The 22,558-nt window shown below is 48.6% G+C and overlaps 1 protein-coding gene across 1 annotated transcript in view; it reads left to right on the forward strand.

Moving 5' to 3' along the window:
* Window positions 1–22,558, forward strand: part of LOC115406858 (latent-transforming growth factor beta-binding protein 2-like) — an 86,969-nt gene that overhangs the window by 25,849 nt on the left and 38,562 nt on the right. Inside the window, exons 4-8 of the mRNA XM_030117109.1 lie at window positions 9,111–9,376; window positions 10,450–10,623; window positions 13,254–13,460; window positions 14,878–15,200; window positions 16,195–16,297. Coding sequence (XP_029972969.1) covers window positions 9,111–9,376; window positions 10,450–10,623; window positions 13,254–13,460; window positions 14,878–15,200; window positions 16,195–16,297 — 1,073 coding nt within the window. The remainder of the gene's footprint in view (window positions 1–9,110; window positions 9,377–10,449; window positions 10,624–13,253; window positions 13,461–14,877; window positions 15,201–16,194; window positions 16,298–22,558) is intronic.

Consider the following 22,558-nt stretch of genomic DNA (forward strand, 5'->3'; position numbering starts at 1 on the left):
AAAGGAGCTGTTTATTTCACAGGTTTTGGCCTGCCGTGGCAGCAGTCATATGTTTTGATCATGTACGGTCGGCAGACCTCAATGAGGTCAAGTTTACTGAGAATCTATTTTCATGCAGGCGGCGGTGGAAATCATACCCATAAAATTAAGTGGAATTTCATCCCCCCGTTTGTCTGTGTAGCGCTTTGGCTAATCCGAATAACAGCCTTCGCACAGTGACTCTTTTATTTTTTTGTTTTCTTGTATGTAAAGCACAGTTGTTACAAGCCTCATCCCCTGGGGAAGGGGGGAAGAAAAAACAACAACAACAGTGGGTCAGTCCATCCGCGCCGTAATTCACTTCGCCCGGGCTCTGGCTGCTGCTCGCCGGGTTCCTGGAAGGCCGTCCAGACAGAGAGGACATGATTTAATCCAGCCTCTGTGGTGGGGTGCGATAAGCCCCGAGACACACCCAGATTTTCACAAGGGGGAATATTCTGCCAGGACCCACAATTATCCAGTGCGTAATGACTGGAGATGCTATCAAAGAACGACTGGGGCTTAATCGCTCACTGATGTTTGGCCTTATGTGACCATGTACGCGAGGAAACAGGGAGGATCTCGCCGTTATTGTATAACCCGGACTGAGCACTCAGTGCGATGTTAACAATATTCATTATTTGAATGTAGAGGGAAGTGTTGGGGAAGTTCATTAAAAAGTCATTTTTACTAAGAATAACTATTTACTCACGATAGTAGCTTATGCATCATTTTTATAGCCTCTTATTAGTGCGTTTTAGTCTGAGCTGTCAACAGTCTGACGACTGATTCACTCATCATGTTCGTCTGAAGCTGCATCAGTTAGTGCGGCGTAAAGTTTACAGAAAAGTCATTATTGGTGGATTTAATCAGTGGTCATTAAAGCGCTCCTGCAACTGGATTCCATGTTCAGCAGTAAAGCACAAGTCACGAAAAAGCAAATGAAGGAACCAGTGCCAACGAGAAGAACCAAACAGAGGGAGGTAAGATGAGAGTGAGATAAAAACAGTTCTGATAAAGTCCGTCTGTGGCAGTTTGGAGGGATGCTAACGTCAGGTAACGCAGAATGTAACAGCTGCAGCTGTGAAAAAGACAAAAATTCTCTGTTTCATCCACTCAACACAGTAAATGCATATGATAATGTTACTCAGTGCTAATGCACAATACATGCTAAAAAGGAAAAAACTTTAAAGGGATGTACCAATGGGCCTTTATTAAAGGAGAAGTCCAAGTACCTTCAGCTACTTGTTGATGCTGAATACCGATATCAGTGCTGATTAAATACCATAAACCCTAATTTGCTCCACATGTACATGATATGTGAAGACCACGCCTTGCCCCGAAGCACCTTTGACAGGTAGCACAGTCGGAGTTCACTCTGAGCCGAGCAGGCAACATAATAAGCAGTATCGTTCTCACTCTGCAGGTCCAAATGTCTCTGGCGATTCATCTGCTGGTGTTGAATGAACCATCTTTCTCCTCTTCTTGATGTTTTGGCTGAACACAATTTACAGTCCGGCTTACTTTTGTCATTCTCATTACGACGAAAGAATCTCAAATTGGTGGACGTCACTCATCCTCCCAGCGTACCTGCTGCTGACATTGCTGATGCATGAGGTCTTGCTGGGTTGGATCAGGGATCTTTTACTTACGGTATATGAGTTTGAATACCTCGCTGTGCAAAGTTGGGCCCAGCACCCGAACCTGATGCATCAGTGCAGCTTTATTATATGTCAGACTAAGCAGTCAATCAAAGAATAAAGAATAAAGTCTTTAAAACACAATAATTACCGCTGTTTTTTTTTGTAGCTAAATAAAGACAGACATCAGAAAATAAACTTATTGGATACACAAATGCAGATTAAGTTTGGATTATGTGAGTAAAATCACCAAAAAAAAGTGTCTAAAATACCATGTATTTAGAGTAACTTCGATTTTTTTTGAGAGTGTGATAAATTCCCTGTTTTTTCTGAGCTTTTTTCCTGTTTTGTCATCTGTATTTTTTCTGTGTATCCCTTTTTATTTATCTCTCCTTCCTCTCTCCTCGCGTCTGACTTTCCTGATCTGTCCAGAATGCACAGATTGGATTGACTGAGCGGTCTGTATGTCTCCTCCGCCACTCAAGGCCATTTGCTAGACGGTTTCCAAGTGTCCGTGTGTTTTGGGTGACTGTTTACATGACAACGGGGCTCAGAGCCACTAAGAACACAACTCTTATGGTGGAACTTTAAAAAAAACAACAACAACCATTTACCATGTAAGTGGCACCCCAATCTCTATAAAGAATAGAAAATCTGCATCGATCAGAATCGACCCGTCAGATCCGTTTGTTTTGACTGGAGGTCTGCGTCTGCGCGGGGCGGCTCCTGGGTCGACTTCGCAGTGACCTCTGCTGTAAGAAGGAAGGAAGAAGGAAACGACTCGCCAGTGTCACAGGAGCCGGGGGGCAGAGTTTATCGCTCCAGAGTGACGTTATGTTGAGGTTCTTCATCAATACTTATCTAAAGGGTGTGTGTGAGCTTCGAGATTGATTACCTCACAAAACAAGCCGGGGAGCCGAAGCCAAGACTCTGGAAGTTAAAACATTTACTACCAGAGATTAAGCATTCACAAAAAGCTGTAATTTCTGGTAAGACTTTAATGTGACAGAGGCTAGTGCCGAGCTATTTTTACTTTTCCAATGAACACAGACTCCACCGCAGTGCCATTGCACGACCTTGTTGCCATGAGGAACACGCAACAACAGCGCAGTAAAAATGCCCATGAGGTTAGATATTTTATTTATTGGTGCATGCTCCGGATCAGACCTCTGGCTTTTGCTGAAAGAAACACGCCGGGCGCTGGGCGGCGGAGTGATGAATGGACGAGGGCGTGCTGCACAAAGCGTGAGAAACGAGCCGCTTGACCACAGCAGGGTTTGACCGCCGCTGGTACACATGGCTTGGTGCACTGGCTGGGTGGGTGAGGGAAGACTAATTCCCTCTTGCGCACGCAGAGACCGCCCTGGCCTCCTTAAAACCCAGCGAGGTCGCTAAAGACACAACAGAATATAAATTAAACTTTTCAGCCTGTTTCCTGGGTGGCCTGAGAGGCAGATCAAACATGGGAAAACCTGCCTATCTGCTCAAAGCATAAACAGATCCGACTTAAAATACCTGATTAGTAATGAATTTCTTATCAAAAATCAGATATAAAAGCTGACCTATTACTTAATCAAATTCTGATAGGAACACGTCATACTTGGCTGCGAGAGTCGTAGTAAGCCTCCAGTATCTTTGCAGCTAATCTGGAATATTTCCTCTTTTTCCGACATGCATCGTAGTTAATGTCTTGGATGTCACAGAGATTCATAACACTGTTGGGCTTTGAATAGCCAAACACGAACAAGAGTCAAGTGTGTGTGTCTTTGCTAATGTTCTCGAATGACTCCTCCTGGGAACGGTCTGCACTCTCCCTCCTCGTCTGCGATCCCCAGTCTGCGAAATGCGGAGCAACATCTGCTGCGAGGCCTTCTGCTGAAAAACATCTCTCTTGACAGTCGCGTATTTAAAATCATCTCATCTCGTCTGGAAGACGGCTGGTGAGTTCTGGGCCCTCTGGACGGGCTCCGGAGTGGTGGCGTTGTATCAGAAAAAGCCCTTTGGACCCCTCAAAGCGCTGCAAAAGTCAGAGCGTGTCCCGAACGCACCCATAAATCTCCTGGTTTTATTGTTGTCAGCAGTGTTTGCAGTGGTTCGGCAGGACAAAGTTTTCATTGTTTCATCGGCTGTTTGCGCATTTTTCTCCTTCTTCTGTTCGTTACAGTCAGATTGATGATATGCAAATCCGATCTCTGCGTGAAACAACGGCGTTTAACGCTTTCTCAAATGAAACAAGTAGGTTTTATTTACTCGGCTTTGGACGACCTTCATTTATTACCTGGTTTACCAACAGGGTTCCAGTTGCCCCGATTCGCCGCAGTCCTTCTGTAATGCGACTCTTTTGGCCGATGCTCCCTGTTGGAAAGAGGTAAATGGAACTATTAGACGTTTTGTTTGAATAAAAAGAGCGATGACTTGATTTTCCTGAGCACGGCGGAGAAACTGGTGTGATGATTGGTGGTAAATCTCCGGGTGCTGCGAGAGCGTTGCCAGCCATCGCTGTCAGGGTGGCGCCCGGTCGGTGGTGAAGCCCGATCCGGCAGGACGGAGCGATGGAGGCAACGGGTCGACCCAGACACCCCCCCGCCCGTTTACACGGTCCATTCAGAGCTCTACATATTGCTGAATTCTCTACAATCCGAGTCATCAGATGTGGTTTTGGACCACAAATGAGGTTTGCCAACTTCGACTTGTGCTGCAAGCAGAAAATGTTTAATATCACAGGTCTGACCTGTTTTCCAACCTACTTGGCATCAGAAGAAGGGTCTCCACCTGAACTACATTAACCCCGCCAACTGCCAAGTGTGCTTTATTTCATATGTAGATTTATGGCGGGGAAAGCACCCGGCGTGCGGGGCTGTCGGCGAGCGAATCAGCTGTGGTCCATACGAGGCGGCGCGGCGCTTCGCGTAAACACCGAGCGGTCGTCATCCAGAGCGGGCTGCAGAGATGGTTTAAGATGTAAACACTTCCCCGGGATCTGGGTCACTGCGTGTGTGTGTGTGTGAGGGAGTGTTTGGAGCCAGCGGGATCATCAAATAAATCCAGGATTTCTCCGTCTATCTGAGAGACGCTCGTTTCCCAGAGTGCAGTTTGCAGAAACAACACCGCCGTGATTGGAGGAGGTATTTTCCAAGCCCCCACTAGAGGGGTTTTTCTGGCACTAAACAAAGCCGCTAATTGAATTTCTCCCCGCACACTCTCATCAAACTGTGAAATCTTCAAAGTCCACCTAGCGTTTTGCTTGGCGGCGGAGTCCGTTGGATCCCGCTCGGCGCACAAGTCCAGAGATCAGAGGGTTTGCTCGCCTTTCTGACTTCCCTGCAGCCTTCGGAGCTGACTTGTGCTCGACCACGCTGCTTGAGCGCCGAGGCTGGAGCCGCCATCGCGCTGCCTGTCTTCTCTTTATCAGAATTAATATTCGCATGTTGTAATGCCGTGGCGAGTTCACAGATCCGCACCAAGACTCTGCCAAGGAACACTTTTACAATGCGTCTGATTCTCTGCAGCTTTGTTCCATACACGGTGTCAATTCTTGGCCATCGCCGTGATTTGTAATTTCCTCCGTTGTGATGAGAGTTACCTCTAATTACTTTTTATACATGTGAAATGAAGGATAATGACTGAGAGTGGACAGTGCCAGTGACTCCATGACTTGGTTTGAGGCTTCCATTGTGATCAGATAAAGACTGATGCTTTGATCAAGTGTTTGGCCCCAAAACGCTCAAAACACAGTGTTCCTCTTTGAATCTAATTATTGAGCACATGCTCTGGACATGAAATATTACCTCATGCACTAAACGTAAAAGAACTGTCCACTGTATAGAATTGAATGTCCTTGTTTTGATCAAATCCAAATGATTGGAATAAGATGTGACGGAGAAGAATACAATGAACAGATGACGTGATATTGTTTAAAAACAAAGGTCAACCATCTCACGGAACTGACTGTTTATTAAGTATAGATTTGTAGAACACGCAGAAAGAGTTCACACTTGGATTTGAACCCAGGAGGTCACTGCTGGTAGTTGGTAGGGACCAAAAATTAAAAAAATTTCCCAAGCTGCTCCAAAAGAAAGAGTCATGATGCCAACAACGCCCCTGATGGTGACTCAACAGTTTCCATGTTGGACATTTGATGCATTTTGTGCAATTTGGCGCTCGGTCATGACAAGGCGCCCTCTCACGGCGCCTGTACAAACACAGCCGTCGCTCCTCATCCCTCTCACACTGTGGACACGGTCTGCCACAAGAAATAAAACGTCTTCCAGGAAGCGTTCCAGCATGGGTGCAGTTCTCGAGGTTTGATTGCACCTTGTAAGTTTTAATGATTGATTCTTCTAACCGGTCTGTGTTTTTTACAGTTCTGGAATTGTAGTGAATGAGAAAAATAAGCTTAAAGAAGGATTGAGATCATGGTGCTGTCCCTCCTCCGCTGAAGAGCTCACATAAAAACAGATGAAAAACCAAGAAGTCAAATTAATCATGCCAGGAAGCTCCAAAACAAGCCGACCTCCCTGAAATGACCTGCAGAGCAACTCATTTCCAGGCTTCATGTTCTGATTTATCGGCTGTCTGTCGTTCCTCTCAGGGAATCTGAGAGTCGACTGAGGATTAATGTTTGTAAAAATGGACACAAATTTTGCACAAGCACATGTTGAAGCACGACTTTAATATAAACATTTTTAAGTATTGCACTTCTTCTTGGGTCAGTTTTTCTTGAATCTCTTCTCAGTCTCTTATTTTTGCCACTGTTTCACTGAGTGACAGATTTTCTATCAAAGTTTTATTTTTATCGGTAAACTCTAATTCTGTTTACTAATTTCTATTTGTGGGGGCGGCTGTGGATCAGTGGGGAGAGCCGTCGTCCGACAATTAGTTTGAGTCCCATCTCCCCCTGTCTGCATGTCAAAATGTCCTTGGGCAAGACACTGAACCCTGAATAGCTTTGGTCTCTGCTAATGCAGATGAAAAAGCGCTATATAAGCGTAGTCCATTTACCATTTAACTGGGATGCTCCAATGTTTTTGACCGCTGTCTCCACCAACACAGTCGTCACATTTCCTTTCGGTGCGTATATGTGTCTGACTCCTCGTCTGTCTTTCTGATTCCTCTTTCGGTGTATCGTTCCAAGGTGTATCGTGCCTTTTTGCTGGTTGGATGCTAGCTGGGACCGCCTCCAGTCTCTGTGACCCCAAATACACAAGACAGAAGAGTGGATGGTCTCGATCATGAATTGATTATAATGTGATCATGCCAGCTTTCAAATCAAATCTTTTCACCGAGATCGATGGGATGGAAGCCCAATACTCACTCATCTGTGCCTGTTGGTTTTTACCATCTAGAGCACGAGATATGTATGACCGAGGCTGCTAATTCTATTTACGCAAACATCGGACGTTTGTTTGTCCTGTTTGGTGTTTGGGTGATGTCTTGTGCTAACATTGTTAAAGCCTCCAGAACAGGTAATTGAATTGCAGCATCAGAAAAACAAACATGGAACTGATTGGTGATGTAATTCTGTGCTATAAGGACTTTCTGGATTACAACAAAGATTCCCTTGAGCAGTGAAGAACTTGTATAATATGAAGTACAAATTTTCGTACAATGCTGTCATTCCTCTGATTGGCACCGCCGACTCTTTAATGAGGACTGCATGGCCTCACGTGATGCTCCAAGTATTTCTCCCATGTGTTTGTTCAGGCCGAGCTCCGTGCAATCTTGGCAAAGGTCTTGAAAATTGCTTTTAAGTCACCCAGAACGAGGGGGGGAGGGGGGGGGGGGGGGGGGGGGGGGGGGTACGTTCTTCCCTGGCCTTGAAGTTCCTAATGACGACATCAAACGTGCAGAGCGAGCCGTGCCCCCCTGATCCGCCGGCAGGGAGGGGACGGCGGTGAGCTCATGCTGGGAGGAAGTCGCTCTGCCATCGACGGGGAGAGAGCCAGAGAGCGCAACATCTGGCTCAGCCAGGGAAGTGAGCAGGATGCCGGAGGGCCAGGTGTCCCGGTTCGCCGTGGAAAAACCCCGTCAGGGTTCAGGATGGACGTGGCGTCTGGGTTTGGCACCTCCTGTCTTTCCTTACCACCTTGACACCAGCACCCCTGGTTTCCTTTTATCACATCCTATCTGCAGGCCCCGCCCTGGAGATCAGCAGCTGTCAGCTGAAGGTGCTGCCTGTTCTTTTTCAGCACGATGACATGAGACATTATCAAACGCTTGTCTCTCTCTCGCTCTCTCTCTCTCTTCTCCTTCTCATTTCGTGTCGTGTTCCCTCCTGGCAGCAGGAATGTGGTTTGTGCTTTTGTAAAGGAGACTTGCAGAGACTTGTACCATATCTCACACTGTGTATATGTGTGTATGTGTGTGTGTGTGTACACCGTGCAAGCACACATGCATTTTTTCAGTGCGTGCACTCATCTTCTTTCTCCTGATTATTGTTGTGTGTCTGCGACTTGACAAAGTGGATTCAGTAAGTAAATACCTGATGTGTGGCTGCAGACCACATGTAATGAACGTTAATGCGCGGGTTACATCCTCACTTCGCCGCCTTGATTACAGGCTCGATTAGCCAGTATGCTGACACAGGTGTGTTTGGTTGAACTATTCGTCTGATCCATCCGACACGGATCGTCGTCGTCTTGCTCTGTCAGGGTTGATCAGTGGGAACCAGATTTTGTCTTTTTTTTTTTTTTTTTCTTTTGAATCCCAGCATTCCCCAATCAGTCCTCGACCCCCAGAGCACAGGTAGACATGTCTGAGAGGCACGCGCCTCCTCCGGGCCGCTCACATGAGCTCAGCCTCCAGGCCGCACAGCACAGGCTCGGTAATTGACCCAAATGAAAAACCTGCTGCGCTCAAACCCCGGCTCGGCCTTGTCCGTCGACCCCAGCTTTAATACTTCCTGCAGGCCGGTACAACCCTCAGGAGTTTGCTCCCCGGTGGGCCACAGTCAGACAAAACCAAGAATTCATAATTCAATCAAGCAGACTGGAGATGTGGAGATCTGATGTGTTTAATCACACGGCGCCCAGAGATCAGCCACCCGGAGACGTGCACAAACTGATAAGTGCGCCTCTCGTTCCCTCTGGCTGCCCGATGCTCGATCTTCTGTTAATCAGTGAGGAATAATCTACTCTTTAATGTAAAACACAATCTCCCATTAATTAGTGGGGTTCGTGGCTCCTTGACTTCCTGTATGCTGTCATTGAGTTCATTAAAACTAAATTGTGTCCAAATCATTGTGGTTTATCTGTAAAACCAATTAAACGGAGCTATGACCTAGACGGCATGGTCTGCTCTCGGGAGTATTATTGTCTGCTGCACATGGCGAGCACGCTTTAATGGATTTCACGGTGATGCTCATACGTTGCACCTTTGCAGGAGTATAGACGGAGGACATTAGCTTTAGCCTGAGGTCATGTGTTTATGGTCCTATCATGATGTGATTGGCAGGACCCCAGTGAGACGGGGACCCCCCGACGCCTCGCCTCAGCAGACCGGGACCTCCCGCACCGTGAAACGCTATCCGTCGTCCTCCGCGCCCATCACCTCCAACGCTCTCCCCAGCAGCAACGGCTATGCTAACGGACACGGCGGCGAGCACGGGACCTGGCACGGGCACAGGAACGGGCACAGCACGGCGCACTACGCCAACGCCCACAGGCCGGCCGGCGAAAATCAGCTGCAGGGACAGTTCAACAACGCACTGTCGCCAGCAGGTAAGAACCACGAAGCTCACACGTCCAGATGCTGACCCCCTGTTGAGCTGCAGACGCTCTGACCCGTGATCTCAATTCGCTCCCTGTCAGCTTCGCTCGTTTTTCCTCCTTCTAACACATCAACTTTGAGGATTTCCACTCCACTGACAGGCGCTACGATAAAACCCACAGTCTGTGCTGTCTCCACCTGTCAGTGGTCATAATGTTTCGGCTGATGGGCGTATCCGATGCGCCGATCTGTTCTCGTTTTGCACTTAACGTTTCCCTCGCCGGTCACGTCAAAACAAACACAACACACTGCGGTGCGGTGCGCTCGGCTCGGCTCCGCCGCATGCATACACTTCCTGTGGTGTCACTGTCAGATGGAACATTAGCCGCAAAAAAAAAAAAAAAAAATGTCTGGCAGCATCCCAGGCTGCACTTCCTCTCTCCCTCCGTCTGCCCCCGTCGCCCTCTCCGTGGGTCTGCCTCGCACAAACAGACGTTTCGTATCAGCGCTGCGAGCGGGGAATCACCTCTCTGACATGCGGCGGGCGCCAGAACCTGCCGTCAGTCCCGACACCGGAGAGAAACGTGAACCCGTCTGTCCAAATTTTCACTCCCCTGTCACTCGCTGATGCTTTTTTTTTTCTTCTTCTTCTTCTGATGCTTTGTCCAATACACACAGCTGTCTGCTGTTGTTTAGCGCCGTACCGGGGAAACGGCTGTTGAACCGCTTCCCACCATTACACAATGCTCACATGCACTTTTTTTTCGCGGGCTTCGTCTCCCTTCACACATACACACTTCTAAAACACCTTCTCCCAAAAGATAGAGGCTCTGGATGCCAGCCCAGCGCCTAATAGTGTTCTCCCCCCCGTGTGCTGGCCTGTGGCACCCGGCTCGTTCAGCTGCAGCGTGCCACTGGCCGACCGTCAGCACACACCCTCGCACGCTTATAAACCTCCCTTTGCCCAGACGGGGAGTGTGTCACAGCGAGGCTGAAGGAGAGAGGATGCAGCTCGTCTCCGGCCCGAGTCTGCTGCTGCTGCTGCTGCTGCTGCTTCACTGCCGTGTGTGTGTGTGCGTTCCAGGGGCCAACCTCACCTCCAACCTGGACCGCATAAAGATCGTCTTCACGCCCATGATGTGCCGCCGCGTGTGCAGCGGCGGGCGATGCTACAACAGCTGCGAGAAGGGAGACATGACCACGGTCTACAGCGAGACCTCGCACCAGCAGCAGCCCAAGAACCAGGGTTTCCGACTCTGTAAGTGCGGACGCCGGGCCCTTCCGACGTCCCCCCCCCCCCCCCCCCCCCCTCCTCCTCCTCCTCCTCCGCCTGTCCGCCTCTCCGCTCCGGCTTTCTTCTCTCTCCTGGTTTTCACACACACTTTTCACGTGTCTCCACTCCAGCATCTCGCTCCTTTTTTTTTCCCCCGTTGACAGAATGGCGTTCCCGGTGGCATGCTGTCCGGCTTGAATGCCGACGCTCGGAGAGGAGTCAGATTAAAACCTCGCGGTTAAAGAGAGAGGGACAAGGAGAGCAGGGGGAGACGGGGGGCTGAGCAGATTAAAAGCGGAGGCTGTGCAGAAGGGGGCTAATCCCCCCCCCCCTTGTACACACACACACACGTGGAGCTGGTGGTCCCACGCTCCCGGCACTTAGCCCCATCTCTCTGCGGTTTACACCTCGCGGCCGGCCCCTCCGTTAACCATTTAACACGCTCCCCGGGAGAGCGGGAACAAATGAAAGAGTGCGGGGACGGGCAGGAGGAGAGAAAGAGTAGCAGCATGAACAGGATTTTATAGGGATTACATTAAACCTGCCATTTATCCCGGGGGCTTTGCTCCGAATTCACACAGCAGCGTCCATGGGAAGGGAGGGGAGGGGAGGGGGGCGGCCGATGCCACGGGGACGGTGGCATGTTTTCTTCATTTTCTCATCAGTTTTAAAACTCAGACTAATTAATAGAGGTGGATTAAGAGGTGCGGGGTGACCACACCACACACACGTATGGACCGTCAGCCCTCTCCTAAATCATAAAGAGCGTGCACCACCCTTCACTTCGGCGCTGTAGTGTCTTAGGACGAGCACCAAGTCGACTTATGAATACATAAACAGGTCGATGGTGCAGATTTATGTTCCCATTAATGGGCTTTTGGAGCGTGCTGCAGATATTCCAAACACTCCGGCCTCCTGGCGGAGGCCTTCCTGGAGATTACATTCCTGGTTGCCTCCGCTTCGTCCTCGGCGGTTTGTTTTTATGCCCCACTTTAATTCTCTCCGAAATCTCCCTTCATTATGCGAAAGCACGTGTCAAATAACGCGCTGAGAGGGAGCTCGCTCTCCAGTTCGGCTCGCATCCTGTTGTTGCTCGTGGTGTGCGTGCACGTCCAGGAATGTCAAGTGGACAGCAAACAGTTATCTCATGCTGTTGTTATGTTGCCGACACGGTGCCGTAAAATCTGGCAGCTTAATTATAACAGGCTCTCTTGATACACGCCCTGTGTACGACACGCCGGAGCCTGATATTAGGTAGGAGCCGTTTTATTGAGTGAGAAGTGTGTGTGTGCGTGAGTGTCTGTGTGTGTGTGTGTGTGTGTGTGGTTATTAGCGCTCGTTAAGTGGACAGACAGGTCGGCAGACAGCGAGAGTGCGGCGGTGGGATGTTGTCTAAGAATAGTTCCTGCCCCCGTGCTGCGCCGGGACTGGACCGACTCGGACCAGCGGCTTTAATCGCCCTGCTTCAGTCGATCATTTCACCAGTGTGTCAAATCGCAGGAGGCCTTCCTGTCTGTCTGAGCACAGGCACCGGACCTCTTTAGACTTTGTCGATCTCTCTGCACTTTTTTTCGACTTTTTCCATCTTTCTTTCCAGTTCTTGTTCTCTTTCTGTTTCCAATCTCTTATGTTAACATTCTCCTAATCCCTTTCACTTTCCTCCACTATCTGCAGCCTCTGTTCTTGTTCCATTCCCCCCGTTCTCCTCCTCTTGCAGTCGTTCTCCTGTTGATGCTACGATGCTATTGATGCCATCCAGGCTGCCTGTTAGTGCCGGGGCAGGGAGGATGCGGCTCCCAGCAGGTTTCCATAATCAGCAGCTTCTTCCTCGTAAAGCGGCCCTCGTGCGTGCGGTGTGCAGTCGGCCGCCCCCCCGAGCCAAGAAACTGCTGCGCTTCGCTCTTTGTGACCCAGAATAGTTCTCGGTTCGTCACGGTTGGGTAGATTTTTTTTTCATTTGAAGGTCTTTGATGTTTTGAGTTAGGGGAGGCCAGGGCAGAGCTGGAGGTGGGAGCAGGTCCAGGTATGCCGGGGAATGGCCTGGCACCCATCGCTTATGGCAGAACGATAAGGCCGGTCGGAGCGCTGTGGAAGCAGTACTGTCAGACGCCATCTGGCCACCGCCGGACTCCTCTGGGTTTCTGTCCGTGGCAAATTGCAAACTGTAAATCAAAGCATAGATTTGAGATCTGAGTGGATGACATCCAGCCGACCCGATTCGAACCAAATCCCAAACTCATTCTGTCAGTCAACCAAATGTTGATCTTGAAAATGCTCAAATATACTGAAATAACATGATCAACTGACGTCCAGCTCTCTGATGTAACTCCCAGTCTTGGGAAAGGCACTAAAAGTCAGACTACAGATACAGTTTCTTCTTTAAAACGTGGCTGAGTTACCTGAAGAGAGACAGCTGATCTTCGTTAATGCTGCCCTCAAAAACTCCGAGACAAATTCCTCGCATGCTGAACATACCTGGCGCCAAACATTTATCCGAATCTCATCCTGATCGAAGTCTGCAGCCACCTCACAGAGTAAACAGCTCCCATGATTGTAACTGTTAATCCAAGATGCCCTGTCAACTTTAACAGGCCATTCTAAATTCTCTCCTCCAGTCTTCTGCCAGCTTCCCTGTCTGAACGGCGGCCGTTGCATTGGAAGAGACCTCTGCTGGTGTCCTTCGAACTCGACGGGGAAGTTCTGCCACCTCCCCGCCCCGCCCCCCGCCCGATCCAACCCCGCCAGCCACAAGGACGTGGGCCAGAGCAGAGGAAAGCCTCCGTCTCAGTCCATGTACACTCTGCCGCTGTCCAACCAGCACGGTAATCACTCCTGCTAACACTCATTTTGTTTCTCCAAACTCACACGCGGGTGAGTTTGGCTGCATAAAATCTGTTTTCAGTGTTTTTGTCGAGTGTGTCAGACAGATAATGTCCTCCTTCAGCCGGCCTGGGTTTGCCAGTGTAAATACGTCTGAGGGCTTCAGTGTTATGTTTACTGCCACACAGTGCAGTGGTCGATCAGGAAGACATTCAAGGCTGGAAAATAGAAATTAATCATCAGGGGATGAAGGGCCGAGCCTTCTGAGGACGTCCAGCCTTCTCAGCTCATCTCTGATACAAGCTGTGTGACCTTCAGATTGTTGAGTTTCTGGCTCTTCCCTCTTCCAGAACATCACCATCACCCAGCTTGTTTGCAGTAAAATCTACTGACGTTAAAACAACTGCTTTTCCAAGTGCAAGTCTAGTCAAGGCATTTATTTGCACCGATGTTTACTTTTCTGGCCTTTGTGGGCCAGTAGTGGAGATCAGACTCTATTTTAAGAAGAATAACTAATGCATGACTCAGTGGAAGTCCTGATAATGTTCATACAAAGCTCTTTTTATGAGCAAAAGAAAACAAAATAAAAGTAGTGGAAACAGAGAGGGGCAACATCGTGGCTTCGCTTTGACTTGAAGGGAAAACATTTGCACACTTTACCTCTCCCCTGGTGTCGGTTCTTTATTTCCTCTTCACGTCCTGCTCGCTGTTTCACTTGGTGGAACAGTAAGTAAAAGCAGAAGGTCTGTCAGAGTTAATTTAGATTATCCTCAAAGTATTTCATCCTTGAGAATAAATTATGTGGAAAATTCGAAATATACAACGGCCGTCCGGCGTGTGTGTTATTATATCACAGTAAAGAAATGCGCCCGATCCGGCCTGTTTGCTTTCTCTGTGGCCAGAGGGCAGCCTCGTGTCCCTGACTCTTGATAAGGTCTTCTCCTCGCACTCCGCTGTCTGTCTGTGAGTCTGTGATTCATGAAAGTGGGTCATGATTCTGTGGAAAAAATCCTGGCACTCCCTGAAGATAGATGCTTCCCTTCTGTCAGAAGGACAAAAGAGCTTATTCTCCACATTGCAACATCTTTTTAACATTTCACCAAATCTGTTTTTGGTCTTAAATGGTTTGATTTAAACCAGAAAGCCCCCCGACACTCTGTCTTCTTGTTGTTTTGTAGTATCTTAATAGCGTCTTCACAGTGGGAAATTCCCAATGTACTTTCGATCTCATAACAGGGCGATGAAGCAAGTGTTTGTCAAACTAATGTGTGTGAGACGTTAGCCGTCCGCTCAAAAACAACAGTATGTCTATACAATTCTCCTCCTCTGGCTGAAGACGCCTCCACTCCCATGATTCAGAGGTTTCAGACTGTAAACGAGCCGCTCAATCGCATAAACCGTGGCGTGCCGCTTCCACAGTGTCTCTCCACCCGTCCCTGGTGAACGTCCACGTCCAGCACCCCCCGGAGGCCGAGGTCCAGATCCACCAGGTGGCCCGGGTCCAACCCGGGCAGAGGCCGCCCGCCACGGACGGGGCTCACTCCGTCCAGCAGCGCTCCCAGCCGGGGAACGGCCAGGAGCACGGTGGCGAGCACGGCGCCAAACAGCCACAGCACCATGGGAACAACGGACACGGCCACGGCCACGGACACGGACACGGACACGGACACGGACACACGACAACGCACGTCCGTCACCATGGAAACGTTGGGAGATGCTTCCAGGAGACGGTTGATGGACAGGTACAGTGTTACATCATTCAGCTTCCTGCTGAATGAAACACTTGGTGCTGTTTTCATCCAACCGTAGTAAAACGCTGGATGAGGAAAGGCAGCTGACGTACCAACGATCTTCCTTACCTGCTGAAAGGTCGCCCTATGGGACAGATCAAACCTCCTCCTCTCATCTTTCTCCAGTTGCTGAACAGAGACACTGAACGAGTCAGAATTCATTCAGAGGATAAAGGTTGAAGCTGCCCATGCGGGCTCCTTTGTGGTTCCAATATAAGCAGACTTTTCACGCTCCCGGTGTGTGTGTATACAGTAGGGCATGTTTTTCAGATTTGCTGCCCCTTCCGAGGTTGGGAGCGGGTATGGTTGTCACAGCAGGTCTGTTTCAAGCAGAAGTTGGAAGAACCGGGCATGAATGGCAGGTTTCGTGAGCCGGGCTAATCTGAGGCCGTGTTCGGCATCTCTTCGCTCGGCTGTCCTCAATTCTTTACTTTTTACTGTTGTAATAACACAATGGTTCACATTAGGGTTGTTTTTTAGTTCTTGAGCAAGTTTGTTTTTTCACAGTTTCTGCAGCTTGAAACAGAATCTTCCAGTCAAATTGTCGATGGCAAGAAAATCATTTCTTCCCAAAAGGAGCATAAAAGGAGCCTGCCAGTGTTTTCCAGAGAAAAATTCCAATAAGTACTTTTTGATAGGAATCTTCACGACTAACCCGCGTCTTAATGAGGCCCGTCAGGAGGTTAGTTGTTTTTAGGACATTTTGTTTATGTCCTTCTCCAAATAAATAGTCTCAGATGTGTCTGGTTCAGTCTGTCCTTGCTGATAGGTGCACACACACGCGCACACACACACACACACACACACACACACACACACACATAGTCTCACACGAACGTGCACACACCCATGCCAGCACACACAAACAAGCATGCATGCGCAAACATGTAACACTCATTCTTAAAGCTTCCTTTGTGAGATTTAATACAGATGTGTTTCGTTGCAGTGTGGCAAGCCTCTGCCAGGCCTAACCAAACAGGAGGATTGCTGTGGAAGCGTTGGCTCCTCCTGGGGCCTCAACAAGTGCCAGAAATGTCCAACAAAACCAGGTAGGTCCCACTGCTGGAGCCATGAGATCTGAGCATTTTCCTCATTCCTCCCTGTTCCATTACATAAATCCAATCTATGTCTAATCTGCTGTAATTCTGTTGGTCTAACTTTCCGTTTCGCTATTGATGTCGATCCTTCGGTATTCTTGCTCCGATATACAAATCACTGTTCTGTAATGTCTGGAAACATCCACATGCAGCTGGGCTCTCTCTTCCTTTCACAGTAGAAGTTTACATTTTTGCTTTCTGAGTGCTGAGGGTCGGTGGTTTGGGACCTGGGGTCAGGGGTCAGAGGGAGCGGGGAGGCCTTGAGGCTTCGTCTGCTCTGAGGCCGTCAGAACGGCGCTCTGTTCACACCACAACCGTTTCAAGTGGAATCACACAACTTCTGTTGTGTTTTGGTTGTCTGTTTACATGACAACGGTGCAAACACTCGGGTTATGTCAATGACGGAAACGCTGCTGTTGTACACACACACACGCACACACACACACACACACACACACACACACACACACACACACACACACACACACACACACACACACACACACACACCACATCTGTAGTAAATAGCTCTTCTGCACATGCGTGAGTAGATTATACAATAACAGCAATGGAGAATGACTTGTTTGACTTGGTGTTTTTATAGTTGAGAGTCACCCAGAAAGGCGATTTAACTCCACCGTCCGTCCATACGAGTGTCCGTGGATTCACAACAGTCAATCTTTATAGCACTGTGTGTGGTTTCGTCACAAAAACAATCAGCTAGTGGCCCAACATGCTGACTACATTGTTTTCAACATTTCCACCACTGCCAGGTTAACAGACTTTGTTTCTAAAATGTCATTTAAATGCGAAACTTCTCTGAAACGAGAACGTATAATGATGTGTTTTCACCTGAAATGCTGTCTGGACACTTTGCTTCAGTATGACGGTGAGGCAGTGCTGCATGTTTATGACTCTACGTTACACAGGGTGGTGAATATTTCCTGTGATTGGATAGTTGTACTGCAGAAGTCCCAGCAGCCACTTTATTGAGATTCACATGAATGAAACGAGCTATTTCACTGTTTTCTGGTAGTTTCTTGATTTTCTTGATATCTTAGGCAGTTCCTGTTTTATAGTTATAAATTATGAGCTGTACGCGTGCCAGTTCCTGTCAGCAGAGGAAGTGCTTTAAAGACTTAAAAGTTTATGTTTTTTATACTTCTTGGCAGCCTTGATGGATTTTTATCGCTGTCCGAATGACTGATGGTGATTAGAACATCTTCATTGACTTCATAAATCCTGACAGCTGTGAAAACCAGAGATTTTCAGCCTCCATAAAAACCAAAACTGGGGCCAAATGAAAACACGTTCAGCATAGAGAAGAGAGTCTGGTCGCCGTGCCACCCACCCTGCGGGCACTGAGCGGCCGCGGTCGGGCTGCCTGCGGTAGGTTTGACGACCGGCAGCAGGGCGGCTGCTCGCCGGCAGGCGGGGTGGGTGGCGACACCGTTAGCTCTCACTGGGGCTGACAGCTCTCTGTGTTCTTTGGATCGGCGGATTCGGTCCCTCACGGCGGGCGGCTGCGACGCGTTGCCACGTGGGAGACCCGTCCGATTTACCAGCGTTCATAAACGCATCGCGGCCACGCCCGCGGACGCCAGCTGGCTGTCAGACCGGCTGCACCTTGTTGAATATCTGACTGGAACCTTAATCGAAAGCAGACTTCATCGTCCATCGCTCTCCGTCTGCTCCATCAATAATAGACTCTGATCCATTCTTTTCCCTCCCACGCCTCGGCTGCCTCGACACGCCAGATTCGCGCTCTCCCTCGGCCTCCGATGTGATCTCTTTTAGCTCCCAGATGTTTTCCTCTGCTTCCTCCTTTGATGTTTGGTTGGGGGGGGGGGGACAGAGTTGAACCCAGTTTGCTCATTTTTGTGGCAACGTGCTGCAGGCGAGGGTCGCATGCAGGCAGAGGACGAGGAGCAGTGAGAGTGAAGGGGAGGAAAAATGAAGTCAAAGTGAATTCATGTACCGTGTCCCAGAGCTCCTGGAGGAAGCTTTAATAAGAGAAATACTCAGAATTCCTCCAGAGTGTTATTGTTCCCAGTTTAGACGCTTGGCTTTATCTTTAAGCCGCATTCCTGGTTCACCGGCCAAAGCGTATGCTTTCTTATATTTCTGTTTGACAGAAAACGATACGTCGCCTGCAGACACGAGCCGCTGAAAAATGATGTTGCTCTTTTTTGTCTCATAGCGAACGGGCCAGTTGCCGGCCTGCAGCACGCCATAGAGGTCATGTTGCTCTCTAAGAGTCTCCCGTGTCTCCCGTTGAGTAGGTGATAATGATTTCATGAAAACCAGGTTTGTATTTAGGCGAACTGTGCTACCATCCATCAACTTATAGACTGAGGGGAAAGACCTGCTAGTAGCAGAGAGCTGTACATGCATCAGCCTCGCAGTGGTGTCCAGTCACACTAGATTAGTGCTGCTGCAGCCTGGCAGCGTTTCTACGATGATATTATATAGCTGGACAGTATTTATTATTGCACTCCAGGGACTTCGTGTTTCTGTTGAGGCAATAAGGAGGAACTTGGTTTATGTGCATGTGGAGGGGGGGGGGGGGGGGGGGGGGTGACGTCATGGAGGCTGCAGTGCCAGTGTGTCCCATCTCAGTGGGAGACGAAGCCTTTAGGAGCCAGTGCCTTTAAAAAAGTTACATGCTGAGGATTCCTGGCCCGTAATGAGATCCAGATCAACCGGAGACGGCTGCAGGCAGACCCATCCCTCTCTCGCTCCGATCACGAGGCGCAGCTACTTAAACTGGGGTTTCAGACCATTTCATGCTATCATCGGAGCGTCTGAAATCAGTGTAGAAGCGGTCAAAACAACCTCAAGCATGAGACTTGCCCAGTGGTCTGTTGGGTCAAGTAGGAATGAGGATCGGTAAGTCAGCCAGGGGGCGATTCGGTTACACAATTTCCATTAGAAGCACGGTGCCGAAACCGGATCCACTGCGATACCAAGAGGAATTTTATCCTTGAAAAAAATCAGGGAGTCAGGATAGTGTGGTTTGAGCAACTCTGGGGTTGTTTTAAGGATACATTTCCATCAGGAACATAATCGAGGGTTCTCAAAGCCATCTGAAGGTGAGATGGGTCTGGCCTGACTTTGACCTTGACTTTACCGTTGGCATGGCAACTCCGTTCCCCCTGCTGTGTGTCTGACCATCTCATGGGATTTCACAAGCAATTTGTCGCTGATGGGCGGCCCCTCTCTGTGACTCTCTCACTTCCCTCGGAGCCAGATCTGATGCCTCCACGGTCCAGGGAAACAGCCACACCCGCAGGAGCATCGGCGTCCTCTGCGTTTGCCTCCCAGGGTCATCAAGGTCATCCTGACGTCAGGGTCTTTGGCCCACTCTTCTTCACGAGGTTTACATCAGTGAAGGCAGATGAGGCGAAGGAGGGGGCCCGCAGACCTCCGCAACTTACGGTTCTTCCCAGATGAACTCATTCTTTCCAAGTTTCCCATCGAGTCCCGGGACACTTGATCTGACAACCAGCGAGGACACAGTGACTGCTTCTTGCTTTTTATTAGCACTGATCCAGCATGAACACTTCTTAATGACCAACAAAAACCAGGCCTGCCACGGCTTCTCCTCTCAAACAGCCACTAACTGAAAGAATGCGGTGGAAGAACTCCACAGCAGGAGATGAAGACGTCACAGCTCGGTGACAGCGTGTGATTCATCGATGTCGACTGAGTGTTATCCCTTCACAGCTCAGACGCTGGTTTCCATTAGGTGAGCAGCAGTGTGGCTAATCAGGGTTGAGCGGGCCTAACCACTACCAGTTGGAGGCTGATGTATGTGAAATATGCGGTGGGTTTCTTAATTGGATACTAGATAAGTGAGGCATGTTTTGGTGGGGAATGTGCTGTTGCATGCCTCGTCCTGGAACGAGCCCAGCTGCTTAATATTCTACAATGAATTGAAGATTATGGAGGAATGCGGGTCTGTTTCCAGTGTGTTTGATGCGGGTTACACTGTCATCAGCATCTCGGGGCAGGGCGTCAGGCGCATTCCTCAAGCTACAAACACGGCTATAAAACGCGTACTTGTCTAAGTAGAAACAATGAAAAATATGTTTCGAGTAAATGTTCAATGTTGCAGAAAAATCAAATAAGCTCCTAATCAAAGCTTTTGTGTTGCTTGCCTCACAGGGACTCTTGTATTAAAGCAATGGGATCCAGCTCCACAGCTAGCATCGCTAACTGGAGCACATACAGTGTTGCGTAGGGTTGGCGTTCATGTGCCGATCAGTTGGGGAATGTTAACGTGTTCTGACTGACTGGCCTTAGCAGCACTGGTGGTGATATGGTGTGATACGGATCGTGACGGACTGGCTGATGTGGTATGTGTCAAGGAGGCATTTTGTTTTGAAAGAGGAAAAACAACTTCCCTTTGAGCTGTTTGCTCTAATCAAGCTGCGGTTTGAAGGCCAATAAGAGACGGCGTCGAGATTCGAAAGACCTGAAAACCCTGGGCGGTGATTAAAGTGTTTGTTCCTGATCTTCGGCCAGCGGCACCAGTTTGTCCCGTGGCGGCCTGTCAAAAAGTAAATTGCTGGGAAGGATCCTGAGGAGGGCTTGGCGGTGGTGTTTTCCTGCAGACTGCCCCCCGGTGGGAATGCAGAGTGCCTCCTGTCTGGATCCTGAGGATGGCATCCATCCATCCATCCCTGCTCCCTCTTGTCTCCCACGCGCTCTTAAGATTTCCAGTGAAGTGGAGAAGCCCGGCGTTGAGGTTTTCTCCCAGGCAGATCCCCAGAGGAGCTGGCAAACGCCTCTGGAGCCCTGTGATTGATGGACCAGACCACTCAATCGTCTCAGAAGAACAACCTGCAGGCCGGGTGGTCTTAAGAAGGATTGTACCAAAATCAGCGATTAAACATTCTTGTAAGGCTCAGAAACCCAGCTGACTTGAAACTGTCTCCCTGTTCAGCCTCCTGCCTTCTTCTTCTTCTTTTTTCTTCTCACTCTTTTGGGTGAGCTTTTAGCTGAATTCCAAACAGCGCCTTTCATTGAGGAAACTCTCGTTCCACAAAGAGACTTGCAGGATGTATTCAGATCCAGCAAGCCAAGATGCTTTAAGGAATTCGAATCACACTTTCAGGTCAGCAAATATTGCTGAACAAGGGCCCGTGGAATGCACAACACAACTGAATGGAGACGAACAATAAAGTAATGAGGGGTGACAAAGTCTTTTGTTTGACAGGGTTAAACGGATAGACAACAGTTGGAAGGTTTTGTGGGTACACTCTGTGGATGCAGACACGTCTGGGGCTACAGTCTTTGTAACCAGGGGTGACACTAATGATGCGCAGCTTGAGCTCATTCTTGCAAATTATTGCCTGTGCAGCTCGATATTTTCTACACAACTGATTGTAGGAGCAAGCATGGGAACGGGCTCGTCATTAAACTCACCAGAAGCGCTCCAGCAGATTTACTTTTCTCTCATTGCAGATTTTTGTCTGCTGTTTTACCCCAGTGTGTTTATTACCACTGAGGTTTCATTAGTAGAACCTACAGAATGTCTTTTTCATTAGTGTTTTTTGGATTTTTTTTTTTTTTTAATCTACGAGTACTGCTGCAAAATGCAAAGTATCTCTATGATGTGTCCAATTTAATCGATTTTAATCTTTTTAATCTTTCTCAGTCTTTGCAAAATGTACATTTTATTAATACGGTGTTGCTTCATTAGGATAAAGTGATGTTAGCTCAGTGTGGCACAGCTCTTCAACCTCTAATGTCAATGATTTGCTAATGTGGAGGAAATTGGATGCAACATGAAGTATGATCATTTTTTCTGAAATAGGGATTAAAGCCTGTTTGTTGATATCTTGAAGATCTTGGTTGAGGTCCATGGTCCAGGTCCAGATCTGACTGGTTGCTGCAGCGAGTTCTGATTAAGACTGAGATCCAAATGCAGGAGTTTATTTCTCTTTTCCACAGACGGAAAACGGCCCAATTACAGCAGAAGGAAATACACGCTTAAACAACTTTATGTCAACTTCTGTATGATGTATTTCAGCAGCTCGTTTTGAGACTCAAGTCTCCTGTAGGGAACAGTAAACATCTAATGAAGTGAAGTTCGCTAACAAGCCTGCTAAGTACCGTCCGCCAAATTAGATCCTATGTGCAAATAAAGTTTTATGGCCATGCAAAGTGTCTGATGTACAAATTCTGGGAACACTCTTAGTTTACATC

This window comes from Salarias fasciatus, chromosome 19 (genome assembly GCF_902148845.1).
Source record: "Salarias fasciatus chromosome 19, fSalaFa1.1, whole genome shotgun sequence".
Classification (NCBI taxonomy): domain Eukaryota; kingdom Metazoa; phylum Chordata; class Actinopteri; order Blenniiformes; family Blenniidae; genus Salarias; species Salarias fasciatus.